We start from the raw sequence: 27,546 nt of genomic DNA on the forward strand, positions 1-27,546 counted from the left end.
CCTCCAATATCTGTATATGGTATTTGGAAAGGAGAAGATAGGGAAAATGGAGGATGAAATGGGCTACAGCCTTTGTGCAAAAGCCACAGGAGAGCTCCACAAAAATCAGTATCTGGGGAGAAGGAAAGTCCCATAACCTGGTGGGATGGGGGGAGAGTTCTGCAGCAGATTAAAGGGCAGAACGGTTTAAGAACTGCCCTGCCTCAAGATTTCTACAAATAGAGGGAGAGCCAAGTATTACTGGTTCCTCTAATTCAAGACTGTTGAGATGGTAAGAAAAACTGTGTCATCATATCAGAAAAGCTATCTTTTTACTTCTTCGAAATTTCTTTCCATATCAAACTGCTTATATTGGTGACTACTTTTTAAGTGTCTATTTTTAATAGGAAGAATAACCTGAAACCAACAGGCAATTTTCAAGGAAGAAACAAAGCTAGCAATAATTAAGCCTAAGAGGGAATGCTACTAAAGATAGAGCAGCAGAAAGTCATCCCAATTATCCTATTATAGTCAGAAGTATTGAATCATATCAATCAAGGGAGCACTGAATTAGAGCCAAGTGGACTCTATTGAAGCCTGGGAAGGATCCTGGAATCCCATTCATTTGGATGATGCAACAAGAATTGTACCCAAACCCTGAATACCAAAGTTCAATGGTTATTCACACTGCATCCCAACAATCTCTGATGACTTAAGCTTTTCCTCATATAGCTAATGTTAGTCCCATAACAGAGACCAAGAAATTCAAAGTAGGTTAAATTCTCAATTGCAGTCATTAGTGAATTTCCTTTATTGGTGGAATGGGCCTTGGAAATTAAATTCTAATATTCTGAAGACAGGGTTTCCCATGGAATAGAATAAGGGAGGGAACACTTCCCAAGCCTCATGAGTATCCGGGAAAAGAATGCTGGCAAGGGACTAAATGACATGTGTCTTCCACAATATGAAGGACACAAGAAGGCTTCTGATAAGAAGGCACATTTGTGGTAAGCTTGAAACTCCAGTTAAGGAGGACAGTTTCTGTAACCACAAGTCCTTCTATACCTTAGTGGTTTCCAAAAGAATCTTAGGGATCCTCCAATGACAGAGAAGGCACCTTCCACAGGCATAAACATTCCATTATTTGTGACTCTACCTGCTAGAAAATCTTCTTCATGTGCCAAACATTACATCATGACTGATGCTGCTGGCAGTTAAGTACTTTTGAAAGGGAGCAGAAATGTTCATGCAGTTATGCTTTTACGAAAACTGATTATAAAAAAAAATCATTTCCATTTATGAGTTTATATACAGTCATTCTCTTGGCCAGCAAAAAGTCTGCAGACATATGAGCCAATAATGTCTCACTTAAGGGAAGGATAATTTGTTGAAAAACTAGAAGAACCCAAAATGACTAAAGGAAGAGTTTTATGGACAAGATAATGAAAATTTCCCTTTCTCTACCTTAATCTGTATTTTAACTATAGAAAGTCTAATATTCTCATCACTCTTGAAGAAAAAGTAAATAACAGTCAAACAACTGCTGATTATATTTGGTCTTATATTTGACTAGTAAGTCTTTACTCAGCACTTCCTGCAGACTGACTTCGTTCTAGGTTCGAACACAAGAGGGATATAATTTAAGTACTAAACAGTGTTTCTAGTTATTGAGAAAGCAATTTTCCAATAAGTGACACCTTTTTCCAATACTTCTTTTTTTTTGGGGGGGGGCGAGTACCAGGGATTGAACTCAGTGGCACTCGACCACTGAGCCACATCTATAGCCCTATTTTGTATATTATTTAGAGACAGGGTCTCACTGAGTTGTTTAGTGCCTCACTTTTCCTGAGGCTGGCTTTGAACTTTCGATCCTCCTGCCTCAGTCTCCTAAGCTACTGGGATTATAAGCATGTTTGTTTCAATATTTCTAATGCTATAAAAACAGCATTTTAAAAAGAGCTACTTTAATCCATCCACTAATGTATGCAACTGATGAAAACGCAGAGCAAACCTTCCTCAAGTCCTACAAATGTCCAACCTGAGACTTTTCTTCTTTTTAATAGCAGGTATAAAGTTACCAACAAATGTCAGAATGTACAGCTACTTTCAGAAGCTAGATTTTAAAGGCTTCTTTAGAGTAAGAATCATTAGTTAATATAGGAAAGTCGTCTCCCTCTGATGGAAGACAAGAGACATGAGAAGACTAGTTGTAGGGTGGAGAGAAAAACAGAAAGAAAGCAAAATGGCCTATCAAGAGTCAAGTAAAATCTTTACGGGTTCATCTCTATCTTGTGAGCTCAACCCTGCTCATGAAATCTGAATCCTTGATAAAGGAAGTACCTTCTTCTTTTTTTCCTCAAGTACTGGGAATTGAACCAGGGTCTTGGATAAGCTAGGAAAGCACTCTACCACCAAGCTACATCCCCAGCCCACAGATGTGTGTTAATGGGACTTTAGTAAAGTCACTAAGTCTGTGACAGTGAATTCTCACTGTAAATAAATCCTCACTTTCTGTAGATGGAAGAGAAAGAGTAGCACCCAGGAGCATGTTATTAACATTTACCCCAAGAATATGAGGGTACCAGATCATACTGGGCATGCAGATGAAGAGGTCTGGAGTACACACAGAGGTGACAACAAGCAGGGTCCATGAAGAAGTCAGGACTCTCCAAACCACTTTTCAATTTTTCCTTCCCATCTAGACAGTATTCTCAGGGTCTGATCACCACAGGGATGGGAAATTGGCAGGTGTGGCAATCATGTCCAAGGACACACTATACTTTGGGCCAAAAGCTCCATACTCATAAGTCAACTCAAGTCATCTCATAACCAACTTCCACGGTAGCAGCAACACAACTATGGGTTTAATCCACACAGTAGCTCTTGTGATGAGCTTCCTTGTGCCATAAACTAAAGAAGGAAACAAGAATACTACAGCTGTGTAGAGCAAACCACATCCCCAAGTTCTTCTGGGTTGTGACTCTGCCTCTGAAGTTGAATCTGAACGCAATTATAATTTCTCGGACTTGCTCCCGATCCTTCAGAAATATGAAAAAGGACCTCACTCACCAGAGAAGAAAACATAATTCCTCCAGTCTGTTCTACCCCAGGGTCATTTCTTATCATTTAATTACAGTTTAAACCCAGTCTGAGACACTGAGAGCCAAATGGAGTGACAGAGAACCCAAGATTTCCCAGGGAAATATCAACACATTCTAAACTGAATCTAGAAGCCCCATTTGTTCATTTTGGAAATAAGGACAGCACACATGGCAAAGAGGCACAGGGTACCTCAGGATGACAAAGATGAAGTTCTGAAACAAAGGAAGATTGAACTTGACCAGTGGAACTTTCTAAATTTCCCACAGTTTCTGGATTGGTTCACAAGAACAGTTCACATGCATCAAAAAAAGGAGACGTGCTCAGATGCTTCTATTCTGCATCAGATGTTAGGAAGTTAATAGTTTTAAACAGATGGTAGGAACAACCAAGTCAAACAAAGAGTGCTTAACTAGACTGAATCTAACTGATACCAAGGTGACTGTTACTGAGACAACATCCCAGATCTCAGCTTGCTAAAGCAGCTTCCTTCTGTACAAAGAACCCGTAATTTGAAGTGTGGAAAGCTAAAGAATGACTCTTATCTTTTTCACTTATTGTGACATTAGACCGATTATTCCATGTGAACTCTTTCTCATCTCTAAAATGCAAAGTCCACGGCTTACAATCTCAAGGAATTATCGTGAAGATTAAACATAAAGGAGAGCTCGAGGCACACTGCCTAGTAGACTGATGCTCCAATGTTTATTTTTGTTCAGAGGCTGTTTTCCCCTCAACTCATAAATCTTTGCTTAACATCAAGCTCGCCTGGTTTCTGTGCCATACAAAGCAATTCATCCCCCAGCTTTACTTTGGCTTTATGCTAATACTTCTCAATCCGTCACTTATATGACAAAGTTTGACAGCAGCCCTGGGTGAGGGAAGAGCAAAACCACATACTAATATTAAAAGTCCTTAGCCCTACAGACAAATGCAACTAATTGAATCAGTGTGTTAAATCTGGAATTTATTTGGGACATTTCATACCAAACTTTGGACTAGGTAAAAAAAAAAAAAATTCTGCTGTTGAGAAATTTGATACAGGATGATTTTGGCGTGCTACTACTTCACAGAACAACAACAACAAAAAGCGTGGTTACAATACTCCTCTTTCCTAAATCACAAATTGGGATGCTTCCCAATTCATATGAATTAGGTAATGTTTATACAGAATGTGTGGAATCAATAATCTTAGAAAAATTCATGCTACATATTCTCCCCATATATGACATGTATCACTGAATATTTACCTCAGAAGGTTTTACCTCCCAGCGCTAGGAATAGGGATTGTCTAGCATGCATGAGACCCAGCTCCTCAAAACAAAAAACATCCCACAGAAAAGCTATCCTCATAATAGAGTAAGGGAGGAGAGCTTAGAGAAGGAAATTTCAGAATCCATCAAAGAATATTAGTAGGGCAAAAAAAGAAAGAAAACAGTTATCAGAATAATAGTCAGGAAAGATAGGAGATCCAAGGATGATCAAGCAAATGGTAGGTTCCAAGGGTTCGGATAAGCCATCTTTCAAGATTGATTTGTTCTGCAGGGCCTAGTCCAAAAAAATGTTGGAAGGAAGTCATGAAGTGAAAGAACAGCTCACATGCCTCTGATTAGAAAGAACAAGGGCTTTTCAAGCCTAATCAAGGTCAGGAGTGGGTGGATCACAAAGCCTGGTCACTACAGCAGTCCTCAAATCATATGCTTAAGCCAAGAAGCTGGAATCAGAGAAATACACATGTTAATAAACTGGGGGAGTATGTGGGGACTAAATATTTGATTCTCCCCTTATCCTGATGGTCTCCTCATGACCCCCAGCTGAGGTGTGCCTTTGGAGAGGTCTTAATGCCATGTGGATATGCAACAGGGCTATTTCTCATGGACATTCAGGAAGACACATTGCTCATATTACTTGAATGGAGAGTGGCAATGTGCACTACTTCCAGGTGGCAGCAGGTAGAGCACCATTTCCCTGTACCAACTCTCCAAAGAATGTAAAAATTTTAACCACAAGGTGGCATGGTGGGTCTACGTACAGCCTTTCCCAGCAGGGAGATGAGATGAGATAGGGCATACATACAGAGAAATAAAGATCTAAGGAACACTATACTTCATCTTTGGCTTGCTACAGTCACTGACAGATGAGATGATAAGAACATATATTATATGACCTAGAGAAATTCATCAAAGGTGATAAGAAAACTCATCTAAATCTAGATTTTCCTTTGATATTTTCCCATTTTCTGGTTAATTTTTCTAGACCTGTGCTTTTTTCCCAAAACCTTAATTTTAAAAAGGAGGGCTGGTGAAAGGACCAGAAGATATAACCCAAACTCGGTCAGGACAATACTGCTTGAAACAGGTTGCCTTGTTCCTGTATTTCTGTTTATAGTTTCTGTTTGGAGGGATAAAGGCTAATTTAGAATAACTATTAGTGATGAAGGTTCCTGGACTTACAGTGGGGAAATTTCAAAGATTAAAAACAAAAACAAACTAACAAAAATCCTCACGTAATCCAAAGGAATAACTCTGGAGTAATAACATTTTGAGTCACTCTGACTTGGTAAAGGACAATTTTGGGGCCAGGATAAAGTGAAAATCCATGTTAACATCTAAAAAATCTCATCTGTTTCGTTGATTTAGTGACTAAAATAGTTTTAAGACTTTAGAATTTTATTACTACAATACCTCTTGGAAGTAATTTAGTTTATAAACTGAAGTACTTCAAACAAGATCTAAGAATCATTATGTCTAAGAATATAAATCAGCCTCCCATTAATCCTAAATTAGCATTCTATTGATGCATTTATTGTTTATTCTGTTCTGAAATCTTTGACTTTGTAAGTATGACGACCTGTTTAACATGATGATGGGATGTTCATTCAGTTTGGTATGACATGCAACTTGCTTGTTTGTCAGTGGATGTTTAATAAATGTTTATTGTTCAAGTCAACTACATTGTAACTGATTTAAGATTTTATAGCAAAGTCAAATTGAATTCCTTTAAAAATAATCTTCTATTCCAAGAGTCCACAAAACTCAGTGTGTTGCAAAGAAACATAACTCTATGCACATGAATAAAAGCTACAGATAATAACTCTTTTGTTTAGATCACATGGCTTCTAATCTGGAAATTCTGGGAGACAGAGTAAAATATAGGACACTAATATAGATGATCTAGCCACTTGGAAAGTTGCTGCATTTATGGGATTTTTTTGGCAAGGGGGGAACATTTCCACTAGATTAAGTGATTTTTAGATTATACCCAAATAACTACGAAAGCAAAATAGTTTTATGGCAAAAAAAATCTAGTTTTTAAAAAAAGAGAACCTCAAGACTTACAGAATTTAAGGTATACTTTTCTCTAGGCAAAACCCACAAATCCCCTGTCTGACTAGGTAACTAAATATATTTCTTGTCTAGTCCTAGAACTTGTAGCATCTTGTTAAAGAATATAATTTTGTGTCTTGGTGACAGAGAGATAGTACAGCAAATGTGAAAAATGCATCTTCATAGGATTTATGGAGGAAAAATGATATAGAGCAAATGTGAAAATGCATCTTCATAGGATTTATGGAGGAAAAATGATATATCTACCCTTCCAAATCATTCAAACAGACCGAATAACGGATGAGTAATATAAAAGGGAATTTAGTTTATAAACTGGAGTTTCTGTGACTTAAACATAGATGTAGGAGTTAAATTCCGTTTTGTTAACTTGTAATTGTAGGTCTTTTTCTTTCAGAATATTTTTTTCAGATTCCCATCTAAGAAAGAAGGAGAGGGACTAGAATATTAAATTTATACCTGTAGTTAGTTGCAAAAAGGAATACCAAGAATATTAGCAATGAAAGTCCATTTGTAGATTACATATGCATTTAAAAGAATACCAAAAAATATTTTATTCCTCTCCATTTCTAAATATAACATCCATTAGAAAAAGTCAGGAATATTCCACAACACGACCATTCATAATTTTTTTTTTAAAGTGCACATTTAAGTTAGAAACTAAGGACTGCAATTCCCAAGTGAGCTTGTTCTTCCTAGACGATATTCTTTATAGCAGATAAAGAGGGGCCATCTTTGCTGCTTTGCTTCCTTTGTTTTGGCACAGTTTTCCATTAGAATGAGGTAAGACTCAACAATTATTTGACTTTCTGAAATAGTGTAAAATCATAAACTCTAGAGTCATAATTATAACTTTAAAGTCCTTCAAAATGGAATTATGAATATATCTTTACATAGGTCTAAAGTTATCTTTTAGGTGTGAACTGGAATTGAAATTTGAATAATTATGTTGCAAATGTTCAGAAACTTTCAAATTAGTCATCAAAGTCATAGAACCAAATACTATAGGTTATCTTTTACATTTCTGTTTTCATGACTTAATTTTAATGATTTGCTTTTTGTTTTATATTTTAGGTAGAACTAAGTCTACTTACTTACAAATAACACAGAGATAATGTGTTTCTGCAACTGTAGGGGCAATGGAACCTTGTATTTTTGGCTTGTTTTTTTTTTTAATTCATTTATTCTAAGTGCTCTAAAAACTTAGTCTTAGAAATAAATTTATTATATCCCACTGGCAATAATATTGATTATCAGGAGGCTGATGCACAGCTACTTAGATTTGTCTTTGGATTTAATAAAAAAAAAAGTCTTCAGTTCACATCACTTCAAGCTCTTAGGCAATTATGATTCTGCTCAATCTCAGCAGCACAGTTTATCACATCATTAGAAACAATTAAAAAAAAATAGGGAGGCTTTTATAAAGTTATAACAAAAATGCCAAAGTCCATAATTCATTTCTTGTAGTCCATGAGCAAAAATAGGAATCTATCTCACTTGGGAAGAATTCAGTTTGATTCTCAGGAATATTATTTCCAGCAGTGGTCTGGCTCATCACTGAGTAGGCACACAGACACACTGGACAGATTTCTGATGGGTGACTTCTTTTTCTGTCACACATAGCAATGCAAACTGTCATAAGAATGCTACCCTGCAAATATATACATATATATGTATTTTTATACATATATATTTTAAACATAGTTAAATAGGAAACATGATGGTTTAATGAAATTCACCCTTGCACCATAAAAAAAAATAAAGAATTTGGGGAGAAAATAATTGTGAAAAAATCAGCTCAGTGAAAAACAACATGATGGCCTTCTCTTGGAGATTGTGTGGAGCTGACTGGAAACCTAGAACATTGTTAGGATGAAATTACATTGGGGATTTTGTTGTTGGTTTTGTTGTTGTGGTGTTACTATTTCCACTCACCAGCTCGAAGGGGTCGTGGAACTCCCCCAACAAAGATAGTTTTTCTGGGGTCCAAAGGCTGAGAACCATCCATTACAAAGTCACTGTCACTTAGGTTCCATGGTCGAATTTGCACCTGAAAAAAAGTCGTTTACTTGGTCCTTACTTCATTTCCATCAACCCCAAATGAAAATAAGATGACTAAAGACAAACCCGTATCTGTTTATTTTACAACATACAGGACCCAAACAAAATCCAGTTAATTAGTTAAGGTAATTTGCAGGAAGTGACTATGTAGAAAGCTTGGGGAAGTTATTCAACATTCCAGACACATACCAGGAAACCTCCAGAAAACCATGGGTGACTTTTTTTTTTTTTTTTTTTGGTTTTTAAAGGCAGCATTTTGGCAGGTTTTGGGTTTTGAACCAGATTCATTTTAACATATCATAGTCTCTTTACAACCTGTCACAGTACACCATTTAGCTTTTTAAAGCCCATTTAAAAGGAAGGGAACAGGAGTATTAGAAATATTTTCTAAGTATTATCTCTATGTCTGGCTTTTTAATTCTTATCAACCTCCCAAATCTAAAGTACTTATCTTTTAACAACATGATTTAACTTAGATTAATGCTCATCAAGTTAGCAAGGAATTATCAGAGATATCAGACATGAAGCATGTAGAGTGACATCCAATTTTGATTAATTTACTTGATTTTGCTAAACAAGATTTATACAGTTCTTTTCTTTCTTTTTTCTTTTTCTTTCTTTTTTTTTTTTTTTTGTTCTGGGGAATGAACCCAGGACCTTGCACACCCTAGGCAAGAGTTCTACCAATGAGATACACACCCAGCTATTTTTATTTTGAGATAGGGTCTCACTAAGTTGCCTCAAATTTGTGATCCAATCTAGCTGGGATAACAGGTGTGCACCACTGTGCTCAGCTTGCCAATTGCACTTTCAAAATGCCTTGTATTCACTCTAAAACTGGCATTGCTCTTTAGAAACAGTCTATGCATCCCTTAAGAAGCTAGTCAATTCACCCTCACCCAATATTTTGCTTTTTATGACACTTTTGCCCTTACCAGTCAGTCAGAAGCCACAAAAGCTTAATTTCTTCCTTAGACTGAAAACCTGGACCTGTCTGCAATTTTCTTAACATTCAAACATTTGTTCCATCTTTATTGCATGAAATGAAAAGAAAAAAAAAATCCAGCTCTTTCCTTGTAAAATTTGGTGTTTGGCTAAATCATCATTCCCTTGATATTTACCACAAAGGCAGATTCACCAGCATTATAAAGCATCACTTTTAAATGTCTTCATAAGGACCCATTACTAATTTTTAATTAAAAACATGATAATTTCCTGGTACTACAAAAACAATTCCAATATCACAGATTAAAGGAAAAGAGTGTTATCTTTTTCTACAAAGAATCCTCTCTTTTTCTAGTCTTATTCTTAATAAAGCAGTTAAGCAACTTCGGGACCCAGTTAGGTGATTCCAATTACCTTATGCTAATTGAGATTTGTCATGGACTACCCCCCTCCCCCTGCCTTTTTTTGAGACAAAGTCTTGATAAGTTGCCCAGGCTGATTTTGAACTTGTGGACTCAAGTGATCCTACTGCCTTAGCCTCCCAAGTAGCTGGGACTGTAAGAACACACCACTGTACTCAGCTGGTCATGGATCACTTTGTTTGGAAAATGAAAACAGCCAGGCATGGTGATGCACGCCCTAATCCCAGAAGCTGAGGAGGCTAAGACAGGAGGATGGTGAGTTCAAAGCCAGCCTCAGCAAAAGCAAAGCTGCAAAGCAATTCAGTGAGACCCTGTCTCTAAATAAAATAAAAAATAGGGCTGGGGATATGACTCAATGGTTGAGCATCCCTGAGTTCAGTCCCCATTACATCCCACCCCACAGCAAAAACAAACAAACAAACAAACAGTTGCTGTGGGGTATCCATAGTGATCTGTTTTCATTAATCAAACCAAACTCTTTTGTAATAGCAGTAGGTTACCACTGTTCAAAGGAACCCTGCAGAAGATCTCACACCTTCCTGCTGAGAGCTCCATCACTGCCTTTTCTGCCCCCACACTCCCTCCCTCCACCCTCACTTCATCACATCACACACAACCTTTTCCTCTACCATATTCTTGGTATTACAGATTAGATAAAAATACAGCAAGAGGGCTCAGGACACAGTGCTTATTAACCATAGGCACAAAACTTGTATTTCCCAGCTGCTACCAGAAAACTGTTGCTCAAAAGCTGGCACTTCTACAAAACTAGAAAAATGTCAGCACAGGCCAACATGAGCACCCTCTATACACGCACTATGCAAAAGTAACAATGTGGTACTTAAAAAGTACTTAAGACTTAAGAAGTTCCACTTACACTGGGGTTTCTCTCTGAAAAAGAAATTTTTTTTCATAAGGCATATTTCTCCATAGCTTTAGACCTCAGGGCCAGATACAAATGTCTCATCTGGACTTACTCTGTGGATATACTTTCTGATCCTGATTTTTATTTTATTTTTGCTGATTCTGGGAATTGAACCCAAGGCCTTGGACAGGCCAGACAAGAGCTCTACCACTGACCTACATTCCCAGCATGATCCTGATTTTTATGTCTATTTCTGTATTATAATATCATATACTTCATAAGCTGATACAAATATTCTATGAAAATGCTAAGTATAAATAAAAGAACTGCTTTTCAATTATATTTTTTCTTCAATAATCATTTTTGAGAATGAATAAAGTTAGAACTTTGTCCTAATTCAATATAAATTTCCCTCAGCCATACAACTTTTATATACATAGGGACAGCTCTGTATGTGTATATGTTTGAAGTGACTCATCTAGTGTGTTGTCAAAGAGGTCCTACTCTACACAGTAAAGACTCAGCATTCTGGGAACAAGTAGTGATATCATGCAGAAATAGTGAAGAGTCCCCTAAATGAAGCTAACAGAATCCCAACAATCCTTCTTGGAGCAACCCAATCACATTTGTTTATAAAGGTGACTTTAGGAAGAGGTGCTGCTATATCATTTGGGAGGCACATACCCTTTGGCCATGCTATGTCCTTACAACACAAGCTCAAAGTCTGTAGAATAAATGCACCATGACACCAGGACACTGTTAGCAGGCAGGCAGTGATACACTGGAGGAAACCACTCCTGAAGGAACCAGGCACTTCTGAGCTCCAGCAAGTAGTTACCTTTTATGAGAATGTTGTCCTTTTTCTTAAAGAGTGGCTATAAAATCATATTTTTATGTGAAACATCAAGATTCTAAAATGTTGGGAACTAATTCAACGGTTAAAATCACTGTATAAGTGAAACAAAGTGCCAGATCTACCCTGTGGGTCCTGGTCTATGATCTTTGGCTTGAAAGGTTTAGTTATCTCATAGCTCACAATGCAATGTTCTCTTCCATAGCATTTATAAGAGAAAATACAAAAATAGTTTTTCTTTAGTTTCTTTTTTAAGTATGTATTCCTATGGAAGCTCTCCTTAGGACCTGGACACCTACTTTGGGCTGAATTCTGTATCTTCTCAAATTTTATCTTTTAAATTAAAACATGTATAAGTGTTTATCTCCAAAGGTAAAATCTTTTTAGGAATAAAGGCAAAATCAAACACAAAGCTTGCTGATATAAATACCATACCACACCGAGACTTTAATAACATCAGCCTTCAAAAAAATCTAAACAACTGTAACATAAATAAAATCAATAGTTTTTAGTGAAAGTACTAATTTTCCTTTTCAAGGTTTCCCAAAATGCATTCTATGGAACACAGGTCCCTACTGTTGATAAACCAGACAAGTAGTATTTGGGAAAAGCTACAGATTATCTTCTCTTTGGGAGTTTCACAGTATACACTGACATATTTAAAAGACTCTGAGGAATTCTACAGGCAAGAAATTTGTTCACTGTTTATCTCAGCATCTCAAAAGTTATTTCCATGGAACCCTTTCTTTTTTGCATAACACCCATTAATATCTTTGTATAATATACTGCCCTGTTCTATTTTACCCTTAAGGTGGTTTATCAAAATACAACATATTAAGGCTCGGGATATAGTTCAGTTGGCAGAGTACTTGCCTCCCATGCACAAGGTCCTGGGTTCAATCCCCAGCACCATCATGTATGTGTGTGTGTGTGTGCGCGTGTGTGTGTATGCGTGTGTGTGTATGTGTGCGTGTGTGTGTGTGTGTGTGTGTGTATTCATATTAAGGTAATGACTAACATAACAAAATGTTGCAGAAGCTTCACTCTAGCCTAGACCTTTTTCTCGCTTATTTCCTGCTATTGCTCTGAAAGGTTTGCTTTTATAGAAACTAACATTAAATACTTAAGAGTAAATTTAATATTAGTAAGTTTAAATTTTAGCTGTTCAAAGAATTGAAAGTTTTCTGACTGAACTGCATTAAAATATGTTAGCAAACCAATTTGATGATTTTGTCGTCAATAAAGAATGAAATATCTAATTATAGATCTATATAAAAACTAAAGTTTCATCATACTTAAAACTAAAGGCCATTAATAGGGATAAGATTAGGCCAAGTGGTAGGAAAAAATATCAAGAAATGTAATGTGGGTCACTTCTTTAAACAGGTATACAAAAGCATTATTTGCTAAAAAAGATTTCAATGAAAATTTACAAATATAAAAATATATTTTTATATTGTAAGTATAAAATTACAATATAAAAATATATTTTTGCTGGGTGCAGTGGCACACTCCTATAAACCCAGTGACTCAGGAGGCTGAGGCAGGAAAATAGCAAGTTTGAGGTCAGCCTCAGCAATTGAGAGAGACCCTCAGCAACTGAGTGAGACCCTATCTTAAAATAAAAAAATAAAAAGTAAAAAGGACTGAGATTGTAGCTCAGTGGTAAAGTGCCTCTAGATTCAATCCCTAATTTAAAAGTGGGGGGCTTTCTAAGGAAATGTTAACTGCCATATACTTAGTATCAATGCTGTTTTATGTCACTTTCTGTATATATATAATCAATTCTATTTCTGGATTCTGCTTCTTTGCATATGAGACTACCCAGATGCCAATTTTATTTTATTTTATTTTAATTTTTTTATTAGTTGTTCTAAACATTACAGAGCTCTTGACATATCATATTTCATACATTAGATTCAAGTTGGTTATGAACTCCCAATTTTACCCCAAATACAGATTGCAGAATCACATCGGTTACACATCCACATTTTTACATAATGCCCTATTAGTAACTGTTGTATTCTGCTACCTTTCCTATCCTCTACTATCCCCCCTCCCCTCCCCTCCCATCTTCTCTCTCTACCCCATCTACTGTAATTCATTTCTCTCCTTGTTTATTTTCCCATTCCCCTCACAACCTCTTATGATTGATGGTTGTTAGGGTTGGGAAATTAGGTACTCACTACCATTTTGCCTACTTTACCAAAATTTTTCCACCATAAAAAGGTATTTTTAAAAATTATTCTAGAAATACAGTAATATGTGCTTATGTAAGATTAAAAGTATGTACTGGGAAAAAAATGTCAATGGTGAACTGAGAAAAGTTTTAATGACAAGTACCTGGGCAATAGGTTATTTTATGGAAAAATAAGAGAAAGTTATATTATTACTTAATCAAGCTCAACACACACACACACACAGACACACACACACACACACTCTGCAGGCTATTAAAGGCTTAAATGTGAAAAGTAAACTCTGAAAGAAAAATCAAGAAAAGTATTTTTATAATCCTGAAATAGTATATGATTTCTTCAACATAACATCCCTGAAAAACTTGCTATTTATGTATTATTTTTTTAAGAATTCTCAGATTTATTTGTTTGTTTGGTACTGGGGACTGAACTTCTATGTAATAAAAGTTATAATAAAAATCAGCTTCTTTATATGGAAAAAAAGTGGGGGGCATTTTTGTTGTATCTTTAATTATAGTAAAAGAGAAAACACAGGTTTCATAACAGTTTTTTTTTTTTTGGTAGTACTAGGGATTGAACTCAGGGTCTTGCTCATAAAAGGCAAGTACTCTATCACTAAGCTACACATCCCCCCCCCCCCCACCGCCAGCTCTTTTAATTCTATTTTTAGAGAGGCTCTTGCTAACTTGCCCAGGCTGACCTGAAACTTTCAATTCTCTGAAGTAGCTGGGATTATAGGGATGCACCACCATACCCAGTTATAAGAGCACTTTTTAATCAAACCCCAGGGTTTTAAGTTTCTGAACACGACCTAGCCTCCCTATGGCTCTAGAATTCTCTCAGTTTAGACCACAATTTAGTATTTAGATGCTCATCCACCAATAAATAATGTCTTGAGATCATTTTGAACATCTCACCCTATATTTTATCCCTGTCTGGTAACCTCCTTAGGTTACAAAACGTTGCATCACATGAATATCCTACTGCATAGTGGCTTCATTTTCATCTGTCCGTCTAAAAAGCAACCAAACTATTCAAAGTACAATACAATACAATAGTACAGTCTGGTGGTCAGGTCAGAGAACTATTTGAGCCAACACTCCTTCCCCTGCCATTTATCCATTTGCTCTTTACCATAAAGCACATGACTCAGCTCAGATACCATCCCCAACTTATCCCTCTCCTCCCCATTAATTTATTTCCTTTTCCCTCTTTTTAGTACCCTTCAAACTCCTACTCAGGGTCTTCAGGAAAAAGTCATCAATTTTCTCTCCCTAATCTTATAATCCTTTCATTTTGATGAAGCAGAAAAACAATACTGCAGAACCATCAGGACTGAGCACTGCTCTCTCCAACAAGCAGGAACATCCCTGCTCATCCCAAAAGCCAGGATGAGTCAGCTAAACCCATGTCCACTGACATACAGCTATAACTGGTTAGTTGTCGTGGTAATGAACTCAGACCCATCCCCTACTGTCAGCAATTCTATTTTAAGCATCACATAACTCACTAAATGAGTAGAGTGCCCTAGCAGTATCAGAAATAAACTAGTTTGTGGTTTGTAACTCATATTTATCTCTTCCATAGTATAAGGAGTTTGTTTTATTATTAATCATCAAAACTAATGGCCACAGCAGCAAATTTATGGTTTGGACTCTTCAAAGAATAATCATTAACCTGCTTTTTACCTCATAACCCCCTAATGAACAGATTAGCCAGTTTCTAGGAATTTAGATGCCATCTATCATTCTCAAGTGCTGCTTTCATAACCAACAGAGAGAAAAAAGGAGATGCCATCCCAGTATCTTCTGGGGGAAATAGAAAGGAACCTGGTAGGTGATCAAAGTTTTTGGTCTAGATAAGCATTCTGTATCCTAGGCAGCTCTTGACCTCAAGGCAAAAAGTTGTAACTCTGGCACTCAGACTATTCCTTAGATACAAGTAGTCCCCCCCCCCCCCCCCGCCCCCAAAGGCCTCATCAAAAGAGCCAGGATTCTTTTTAGATAGGCAGCCAAAATTAACTCTGGGAAATTGTCTCATGTTCTAGGATACTCCAGATCTAACACATGCCTTAGGAAATTGTCCAGGTATAAAAAGAAAAACCCTTACTACCTGCACCAAGCTGCAGAGCCTACCTGATGGAAGGTTATACAGCCCCTCTGGGACCTCCAGCTACTGATGACCGACTCAAGCACAGCACTCTTTATACTGTTTCATAAGGGCACTTAGTATAGAAATAGAGCATGTATGCCAGGTGCTGTGGCACATGCCTGTAATCCCAGCAGCTTGGGAGGTTAATGCAGGAGGATCCCAAGTTGAAGGTTAGCCTCAGCAACTTAGCAGACTGTCTCAAAAAAAAAAAAAAATTAAAAGGATTGGAGATATAACTCAGTGGCAAAGAGCTCTTGGGTTCAATCTCTTGTTATCCCCAAAATGTTATGTATATACTTGCACTGTGCTTGATTTAATAAAACTATCATCCATTAAATGCTATAGCCAGAAGACTCAAGTCAATACTTTCTCTGTAAAGGCTCTCCTGACTTATCTCAGAAACTTCTGACCACTCTCTCCATTGACCATTCCCCCACCACAACTACTCACTATAATACTGTAGCTCTGAGTACCTGTGGCTCCTTTTAGAGTCCTCTTAGACTGAGACCACATGGGTCCCAGTTGCCCATATAGTGCCCAACCCCTAGTAGATGCTCTTTTCAGGTTTGGTGAATGAACACAGGTTCATTCACCAAACATACTGGTACCTCATACTGGTACCTCAGGAACATTTCTAATAGCTGCCCTTCTACAGCTCCCAGATTACTCGTTCCATTGACAGCCACCTTCCAGAGGCATGGGAATATAGTGCGTTTGGTCACCAGTGGGTACCTTAGGGATTGGGCTTAATAAATGCAAATTTCTGATATCATTAGATATCAAAATTACTTAGCATTGATCACCACTGCTGATTCTTTCACATTGCTTATAAAGCCTAACTATGAAAGGAAGAAGAAACCACTAGCATTTTTGAGAATTTGTACGTGCATCATGTGCTAGGCATTTTTATATAGTTACACTTGAACCTCAACCTATCTCTTTACTGCAAAAATTAAGATAAAAGATAAGAGATCTAAGGATTGGAAGAGGGAAAACCTATTGGGATTTCCAGCTTTATCAGACCCAAAGCCCATACAACCTCTTTCTATTATAATCATGCTCTTCACCTGCAAGGTTTCCATCCTGTAGGCTATTGGCTGCCAGTAAAAGCATCCCCATGGTCTCAAAATGCAATTTTATTTATAAGTGATTAACTACTCTCTCCAAACTTATTCAACACATTAACAGTTTCTAGAGGGTACATGTCAGTGGTAGAGCATCTGCCTAGCATGCCCAAGGCCTTGGGTTCAATACTCAGCACTGACCAAAACCAGAAAATAAATGGCCAACAGATTCTTTTTTAGAACTACTAACAAAACCAGCAGTTAGAAAAGCTCCAGAAAAACAACTTAGCAATGAAAATTACAGTCAGCTATTTTAACTTCCAGGTTCATGGCCTCAGGCACTCTTGCATTCCAGCCAGACCATTTTGTCTACATAAATGTGTATTTACAGCTCCATGGTACTAGGACAAGGATGTTGTTACTGGCATGCTGATTACTGAAACTCTTGAGAGGAATGCACATATAAAAGTTCAGGTTACCTAAGTTTTTCCTGGAAAGAAGCCTATCGTTTGAATGAACTTCATGGAATAACCAATTCTAAAGAAATCTGTACAAATATCACCCCCAAAACAGGTACATAAAATGCTGGATTAAATGATATTACACAAATTTATATATTGTAAGACTTCTCAGAACCTTAATATACTAATGTTTCCTAAATGTTTCCTGTCTATTGAACCTTTTATTAATGGAGAAAATGGATATAAAATGCACCAACTGCTCAATAAGTGACAATAATTATTGTTATGAGTAGACCTTTCATCTATGATCCTTTTGAGATACTTGTCAGATGGAACAAGTGTCCTTCGGAATACACTCTAATAAACACTAAATGATCTCTTAAGGGACAGCATTGGCTATGTGCTCACCAACTTCCATTCAGTACACTGGAACTGCAATATCTTCTTGACCTTCCTGGAAAAGGAATATAGTTTCTAAAGTCTCAAACTCTAAGAAACTGTGGACCCTTTGCAAATTCAGAGACTAAGAGCCAAAAATAGGATTCATTATGAATTGGAGGCATTTCTCTCATTTTAGAGGAGAAATTCCTGCTTTGGAAAAATTCCTGTGATGGAAAATGCCCAAATGGTGAATTCAGACTAAGAATTCAAGGACCAAACAAATAAATAAAGAAGGTAAAAGATGCTGAAGATTTCATATGATACACATGATGATATGGCTTACCCATACATTCTAAGATAGACACACAAAGGCAGATTTAACCGGGCTAAGATAAAATTAACGTTGTGTGTGAGGAGGCAGTAAGTAGAGAATGAAGTCTAAGTAAAAATACCAGGAACAAAAAAGATACAAGCAACCAATCAAGGTTCTCTATAACTTAGACTCTATCTATTTTTTCCCCAATTTCTTTCTGTTCCCTTTCATACATTTGTGCTTCAACTAACTAACCTACACATCCTCCTTTAATATCACAAAAGTTCCCATTTCTTTTTTTTTTAAGTTCCCATTTCTGTGTTTATGCTGAGGCCTTTCCCTGAAATATTTATTTCCCCATACATCTACCCTTATCCTGGCAATTCCGAATTCTCATCCTTGAAGACCTAGTTCAAATGGCACTTCAGCTAGGAAGTTTTCTTTCATTCCTGTAAGTATAAATGAATTGTCCAAAGTCTACAATGTGTATCATATTTTCATTTTTGTCATTTTTATTAATTTAACAAATATTTGAGAATACATGCCAGGGTCAGTAAATACTTTTCTATATTTATATACATGTTTTATCTACCTGTTATACTATTATCTTTTTGGGCATAGATTCTTATGTTGGTTCATATCCGTTCTGACTCACAGTAACCAGTATTCTGCCTTAACCTCAGTAGTCACTCAAACATGGAAGGCACACTATTCAAAAAAGATGGCTCTGTGTGGGGTTGGAGACAGGTATCATAATAGGTATGCTTCACTACAGACAGTGTAGTAATAAAGGAGGGAAAGAGATGGCATTTAAGAGGGGTCTTAGAAATTAGGGTAGGCTTTAGAATTTGAGATAGTAGAAATATTTCATTTTGATTGAATATGGGGTTCGAAGAAAAGCAGAAAAAGCTAAGCTTAGAAAAATTTTAAAGATCAACTGGGAAGGTCTTAATTCCAAGAAAAGGATATAAATTGTTTTCATAACCAAGGAGGAATGATTAAAAGTGCTAGAGATCTCCCTGATGTATGTTTAAGTAGGAGCAAGAGAAACCAGAATAATAGATAGATTGGGCAAAATTAAAAACTGAAAAATTAAACCAGCCTCTATTTCCAGCTTCTTTACTTTATCCCCACTTTTTTCAACTTTTGTTTTTCAAGTTTTAGGTGGATGACTATGTTCCCTGAGCTATAAGCTAAAGAACTAACCTACATAAACACACTTCAATTCAGTAATCCAGTTTTTAAACATATAGCAAAATCAATCTGTCATATTTCATATAAATTGTGATTGTGCTTTAGATTGTGACAAGGAAGCAGAAAACTTCACTGATACTCCTTTCCAGGTGTTTGCCATCCCACATCTCTTATGGCAGTGTTCTAGCAGGTAAGAATTATTAGCATCTCCTTTGCCTTCTTCTCAAGCTTACTCTTTTTCAGTTCTTATCTCTGCTAGACCCTGCTAGATCTCTTGCTCTATCAGCTTGCTGTACTGAACCTTCAGGTTAATCTATTCATACATTCAAAAAGTAGAATCACCTTGATGAGAGGGAACACTCACACAAAGGCTGCTTTACTGGAAGCACACAGTCACAGCTGTCTTCTGGGATGCCTGGGACACCTGTCCTATGGAACTTCTCTCACTGAAGGAGTGAAAAAAGTCACATACCTAGAAGTTTTGCAATAGCTCCCTTTCTTGCCAATTTCTCTTCCCATTCTTTGGGACCGAGAAGTCACTTAATCAGGCCCCAAATACAATTCCTTCTGCCATCTTTTAGGATCAGTCCTATAAATGGGAGAGTCTGAGTAGACTTCCATTTAATGGAAGATAATCACTGACCAAAAATATCTCCCCATATAACCTAAAATTCATCAATTTGGGATTCATTTGAGTTAAAAAACAAACAAAACAACAACAACAAAAACAAACAAACAAACATGACTCTGGACAAGATAAGTTAGAAGGGACTTTGCAATCAACTTCTAATTAGGAAAACAATCTAACTGATCTGACCCACTTGAAGAGAATGGGAGTGTGATTTGAGGGGAAAGGGTAAGGGAGAAGGACAAAGTATAGAAAATCTTTAGGCCATTTTGGAACATGTTGTGTTTCCAATGAAAAATCCAAGAAGGATAAGAATGAGGGCACTGGGATCCTGGAAGCTAGCAAATAAAGGCTTGCCAAGATAAAGGAATAAGAAAGAGCCATAGCTCAAAATGTTTAGTGAATGAGCTACAAAGGTTGAATTTTCCTTGGAAATTTCCAATGGCTTTCTCCAAGGTCCTCATGTACTCCTAAAGGTTCAACCCAGCTCTCACTTTCTGTGGGACCATTCACAAAAAAGTGGAATGTACCACAACCTATTTCACCAAATGAGGCTTGGAGTGGTGGATATAGAGCTAACGCCAAGAACGGGATATCAAATATGGTACCAAAAGAACTGGAACCAAAAATGGGATTTAGTTTGTTAAAATGACAGGTGTCTAGAGATGTTTTTTCCCATCCTAAATTTTATACAAACTATTTATGGTGGAAATTCTGAGTATGCCTGGGTCTAAGAAATATGTGATTGGCAATCCACCATTGAGAATTCACCAAGCTCCAATAAAACTATTTCACTTGAGCTCAGAAAATGAAAAATGCAGTAAGGTAGAGTTTTGCAGACACACAAAGTTAGTTTCCCCACAAACATTTCCTAAACAGATAATTAAACTAATTATCTTCAAAAGTTTTTTAAACTAAGGGTAACACATGTGTTTAGAGTGAAAATACCCAGCAGCAATGGTGCTGCCTCCTACCACCTACATCTGCAGCCATTATAGCTTGCTCCCTGCTCAAGATAGTCCTGTCCACGTGAGAGATTGTAAGGCACATTGTTCTCCTTCCCCTACAGAGCCAGTGACATGACTCATCCAAGGTCTATAAGCCTTGCCTGCTCATTTCCAATTTCTTCACCTCAATTTAATAGCATCTTCCCTACTGTAAACATAATTACCTCAATGTACACCTGTACACCTTTGTCTTTTTTAATATAAAAAAATATATTTCTAATCCTCTCCTAATTGCACATGACCAATTCTATCTTAACCCTTCCTACTTCATTCCCACTGCCCTCCCACCAGTGGCAAAAGCTCTCTGGAGGTTGATTATTTACCTCTCAGACATTTGACCCTATCGAATTTGGCATACATTTTCTAAGTTCATATTACTCAAAAGAAAAAGAAGTTATTTTGGCTTTATTATTTATTCAGATGAAATACTGCACACTCCATTCTGTCATTCCTCACTTCTCCCACATCATATACAACCCCTCCAGACTGTTTAAAGAGCAAAGATAACAAAGGTTCCCTACTCTTTTCCCCACCTGCTGTTTCCCCACCTGTATAGCTACCCTATCCAACACAGTCACTGTTGTTATCCAAAAATCTGGCAATGGTCCCAGAATTTGAAAATTACAGTGGCACTTTCCCACTGGTTAAAATCCTTGTTTCTTTTTCGGCATTAATCACTCTTTTATAACTCAATATCCCCATTCTTCAGCAATTCCCTCTTCTGCTTTATATGCTGCACTCTCCCCTTTATAGGTGACCAACTCTCAATATCATTGTTTCACAACCATTTGTAAACCCTGCTCTTTTCAAAAGATGTAGCTGGACTCTAACCTTGGTCTCCTGAATCACAGAGCATGATATAGGACTGATAACAATAGCCAATTATATCTGCACAAGTACCTGACCTTAACCAAATGTTTTCACATTCATCCTCCTCTTATTCGAGTCTCTCAATAATCCAGAGAAGAGTGAATGTTCTTCCTATTTATTATCTGAGGAAACTACAATTCAGCAAGGATCAGATGACTATTCTGAGCCAAGAGATATTTAAATGATAGAGTCAAGAGTCAAACTGGGAACTTCAAGGTCAAACCCCAACTCTTTCCCCAGACACATGTCTCAGAATATACTGAGCTGTCAAAGCCCTATACCTTTGATGCAAGTTTACAGTGATAATGTAGCTTCATCCTCTTGCCTAATCTGTATCACCATTTTTACTCTATTTCCTATGCTAGCACCAATCCTTGACCCCACCCTGCCCTTTCAACTTCCCATGGATCTGCTAATTAAACCAAGCTCTTTTCTTCTGTTTTGAACATAGTCCTATTCTTTCTCTACTAGTACCTTTTTCACCTAATGATTTACTCACACTGTGGCTCAAGAGCCACAATCTCTTAACCACAAATTCTGTATAAGTACACATTAATTTATGGTTTCAGCTCCATAATCTCCATCCCCTCTCTCTCTCTCTCTTGCCCTGTTGAAATCCTCTAGCTTAGAGTGTAAGCTCCTGGCCCAGAAAGCTCATTTTGCCAGCTATGGGTATCATTCCATACAAAGCCATACATTCAAAGGCTCATAAACATTAACAACTATGATATTTTTAAAACAAATTACTCCTGTCCTTGATCTGAAATGACAGAAACCAGCTACAAAGACCACTAAGAACATTATTTTTATTCTGATTCAGAGTTCTTTAAATAGGAATTAGTTTACCAGAGTTGTAAAGTAGATGACAAGGGAACATATTTTTCTGTGTGGTCCCAAAAGTATAACATGAAATTTGGAACAATTTGTTATTAGCTTCCCATCACCAGCAATAGTCCAGCTCTACTGCACAGCAAGGTCAACCCAGGTAAGAAAATCGCAGTTACTAGCGTTCCTGATATAAGGAGGAGGTGGTCAGTTATTCCAATTGCATACATGCTCTGGAAAAGCACCAGGTGACTGCATATTACTTACCGGTTTGTCCTTGATGGTGGGACTTGACACACACAGGTACAGTTTCCCATCTTCTTCTAGGCAGGCATCTATCAAGGCTTGTACTGAGCTCTCCTCCTGGAAGAGCAGAAACGCATAGCCTTGGGGAGAACAAAAACAAAGGGACAGGGAGGAATCAGTAAATTAAACTCAAAGTACCTGTCTGTTGCTTCATTTTGACAAATTTTTACTAAAATTTAAGACATTCAAGTGGGACAAAGAGACTTGAGACGCCCATGTGCCAGGCACTATGCTAGGTGTGCATGACATTACCTTGCTTAAACATCCCTGACTGAGCTAGCTGGGTGCTCCAACATTACCTTTTACTCAGGGGAGCAAGCTCAGAACACCTCTATGGAATTTCTTCTAACTAGGTCTCATCATGATTAATGAGGGCAGGTAGATTCACCCTAGGCATGAACCACAACTAGCAGCCAGGAAATAAGCATCACTTGCCTCCAATTTCCACCAAGCCTTGAAAATATTATGCTAACTGAAAGAAGCCAGACCAAAATATCATATCCAGAATAGGCAAATTAAGACAAATAATAGATTAGTGGTACCTGTAACTGGAGGGCTACAGGGAACAGACACAGAGTTTCCTTTGGGAATGATAAAACTTTTCTAAAATTGACTGTGGTGATGGTTGTAAAACTCTGTGGACATACTAAAAAGCAATGAACTATACATATTAAGTTGGTAAACTGTATAGTATGTGAGTTACACCTCAATAAAGTTGATTTTTACATATTAAAACTGCTACTACTGCTACTTTTCTTAGGGTTACCTTCCTAGCATAATATATTATCTATAAACATGAACATTAATTGCAGGATTTCCCTGGACACAGTCAGTTTTTAAAACTGTATCCTTTATTGCACATAGTAATTGTACATATTTAGGGGCATAGTGTCATAAGCTGATATATATGTATAATGTATAATGATCAAATACAGGGAATCAGCATTTTCCTCTCCTTAAAACAGTTATCACTTCTTTGTGTTGGGAAGCTTTAAACTTCTCTATCCTAGTTCTTTAGAAAATATATAGGGCTGAGGGTATTACTCAGTGATAGAGCACACTACCTACATGTTAGAAGCCCTGATTTAATCCCCAACACCAATAAAAATAAACAACTCATTGTGAACTATAGTCAACCTATTGATAGTTTAATTCAGTAAGATTTATTGATTAATTATTACAAGTGGGACATGGTCTATGCATTATGAGAACACTGAAATGAGTGAGACCAGATTCCTGAAGTCAAGAGACTTATGGAGCAGAATAAGCAGATATTTGGAAAAAACTATAACTACAAAGCTGAGGGAGAAAAGTGGGGTGGGCTGGAGGCAGTGCCACAGGAGCCCTGAGGACTCTGATTTAGGAGAATCGGCAAAGACTTCAAAGAGAACAACAGATGTTCAGGGGGCCAACTCTGACACTTGTTGCCACAATGGCATTCATGAATGGCAGCTGAGCAAAGGCCCATCATGAGCAACTCTAAGCCTGATTACTCAACTATTCATCCTCTTTACAACCCTAATAGCTTTGCTAAATCTCTCAGCTGTCACCCCAATTCCCAGTCCTGCTACTGACCTCAAAGAAAATCATCACCAATACTGTTTTCTGGTGCTTTGTTTGCTGGAACAATGTAAATGGTGGAGAAGGACAAGAACCCTAATATACAGAAGATTCTTATACATCATACAAAGATTTTTAATTCACAATCAACTGGCTATAAATCAAAGTCTTCTTGTGTCCCGGTAGGTAATAAAATCGTCACATAATGACAGCAGCAGTGGTAATTGCTGTTCTTTTATTTAGACTTTTCTTCAAACCTTCATCCACATAGAGAGTATCCAGGTAAGCACAGCAGGAAAAAGATGAGCTACTTCACAAAACACCAGGAAGTGGCCATTGTAACAGGCAAAAGCCAGCACACAGGCGAATGCACCTAGCTGAATGGGTGGGCTGGCAGCTATAAGAAAGAGGCTTTCTAGTGTTAGGACTTAGAGCTGTTTTCTGGACTTTGTTCCCAGGCTAGCAGGGTCAAAAGATTCAGTAGGTGACTAGGCAAGAAAAATAAAACCTAACTGAAAAAGTAGAAAAGATAATACATCATTTCTTTCTCCTCTCTTTTGCAAACAGTATCAAACTATCAACAAGTCCTGGGGACTTTATTAGAAATTCAGTGTTTTAATTTAGTGTAAGAACATTAATTCTACATGTCTAGAGAATATTAGAAATGAGTTAAAAAATGCAAATATCACAAAAAGGAGGTCTGGAAAGTCCCCTTAAAACTCCTATCTTACCAGGCTAAATTCTGGTACAGAACTTCCACAAAGGTCATAAGGAAGTATACTGAGTATCTTACCCTTGGAGAGAAGCCCATTTGTTTGTACATTATGCACAGTCATATCAAAAAGGCCTGGAAGCCAAGCATGGCAACACATGCTTATAAACCCAGCAACTGGGGAGGTTGAGGCAGGAGGATTGCAAGTTCCAGGCCAACCTTGGCAACTTAGCAAGACCCTACCTCAAAATAAAACATAATAAGGAGAAGGGAGTGTATCTGAGTAGTACAGTACTCAGTGAGTTGGGGCTTTCTCCAGTTCCTTTCCTCTGGAAGGCCTCCAGCTGACAGCACCTTTCTTCCACACCACTGCTCACCCTCTCTGCTATCTCCCACATCAACTCCAGTTTTGAGTCACCCTTGAGCATCAGAGAAAGGGAAGTTGTCTCTCTATAGCACCTAAGTAGTTACCACAAAAGCAAGCAGATTTTCACATAGACCTATATCATAGCCATAGATGTCTACACTGGCAGTAGACAAGTAAAAACAACTATGACTCACAAGTAAAAGCCTGTTACAAATATTAATACCAAGAGAAAAGACATATAAAAACCTTTTTCACCTTTCCCAGGTAACAGTCCATCATAGTTTACCAATTTCTTCAGGATGGTTATTTTACAACAAATAATTTTGTGTCAAAACAATCTTTTCCAAAGTCTCTACATTGATAATATCTGTTAGGACTACAGATAAAGGATGTGTCTGAACACCCCTCTGAGCTGTAATCTAACAATTTCCTTCCACTTTTCTTCCCACCAAAATAAAACTTACCAGAATACCCATAAGCCATCCACGAAAACCTTGCCTAACTAAAATGCTTGATACCTTATGGTCAAGCATATCCTGATGACAAGAGAAATTACAGAATTTTTTAAACTCAGGAAGAAAGAATTCTTCAAACCCATTTCCCCCTTGATCTTGACAAGTAAATATAAGTTCAAAGTAACTAATGGACAAAAGGATATCCTCAAGAATAACAAGGTCAATGTAAGGTAGAAATTAAATCAATGATTCACTAAAGAGTAAATTCCACATGGTACTCCTGATCCAAGAAGAGTCCTGGATCAGGAGTCAGGAGGGCTGGATTTAGCTAAAGTCCTAACATTTACTAGCTGTATGATAGTAACAGCTAACATTTATTGAATGTTTACACCAGGCACTGACCTAAATGCCTTGTATGTATTAACTCGATTCATCTTCACACACACCCTATGGAAGCAGACACTATTTTAATTGTTTTATTACAGTTTAGAAAACTGCACTGGGAATCAAGTGTCTTGTTTGAAGTCATCTATTAAATGAAAGTACCATGAACTTGAAGCTGGGTATGAGGGCACATGCCTGTAATCCCAACTGCTTGGGAGGCTGAGGAAGAGGATTTCAACTTCAGAGTCAGCATGGGCAATTTAGTAAGACCCTGTCATAAAATGAAACAAAACAAAACAAAACAAAAGAAACGGGGATTTAGGTCAATGATACAGCACTTGCCTAGCATGCGTGAGGCCCTGAGTTTAATCTCAAGTACCATGATCTTGAAAATTAATTTAACATTTTTGAGATTCAGGCTCTTTTCTCTATAAAATGAAGAAATTAAGTATTTGTCCTGATTATTTTACAGAAATGTAGGTTGTAAGATAATATATATAAAGGTGCTTTATGAACTAGGGGGTCCTGCAAGTGTTGATTTTTCATTTTCAGCACTTTCAATTATTTGTATGATAAAAAAAATTAAAATTGGGTTATTTCATATAGTCTCATTATAAAAATTAGAATTAAACTAATGATGTGCACTTTCTATTTTCCCTCTATAAGTTTTTGGTGAGTAAAGGGAAGTAACCTAGATACTGAAGAAAAGTCCTAATTAAAGATTCTGAAGATATGCTGAATATTACCATAAACAAACAATAAGGTGACTGAATATCTACTTTCACATATTCCTAGCCATTTCTACCAAGAGAGAACTGTCAGGGGTAGTATTATTTGCTAATTTTAATACATTCTTTAAAAGCTGATTATACCTATAAATACAGCTTCTCTAATCATTCTATTGATGGCAGGTTGTTCTATTAGTTTGGAAGGCATAAAAAACAAAATAGAACACTTGACCCAAAACTTGTCAACTCCCTCAGTTCTCCCTTGTAACTCTGAGCCAGTAACAGATAAAAGGATTATAAAATTCCTCCAATTTCAGAAATAGTGACTTGAGGAGTGTGTGGGGGCTTCAGAAATGTGGTGAGCTGTGGGAGGC

General features: G+C 37.2%; 1 protein-coding gene across 8 annotated transcripts in view; it reads right to left on the minus strand.

The window, feature by feature from the left end:
• The window catches only part of Cpeb3 (cytoplasmic polyadenylation element binding protein 3), a 180,548-nt gene that overhangs the window by 21,998 nt on the left and 131,004 nt on the right, over positions 1-27,546 (minus strand). For all 8 annotated transcript variants that reach the window (XM_077798707.1, XM_026397363.2, XM_077798710.1 and 5 more), the window contains 2 exons: positions 22,928-23,046; positions 8,358-8,472 (listed from right to left, as the gene is read on the minus strand). In XM_077798707.1, coding sequence (XP_077654833.1) covers positions 8,358-8,472; positions 22,928-23,046 — 234 coding nt within the window. The remainder of the gene's footprint in view (positions 1-8,357; positions 8,473-22,927; positions 23,047-27,546) is intronic.

The sequence above is a fragment of the Urocitellus parryii genome, chromosome 5 (assembly GCF_045843805.1).
Source record: "Urocitellus parryii isolate mUroPar1 chromosome 5, mUroPar1.hap1, whole genome shotgun sequence".
Lineage (NCBI taxonomy): Eukaryota > Metazoa > Chordata > Mammalia > Rodentia > Sciuridae > Urocitellus > Urocitellus parryii.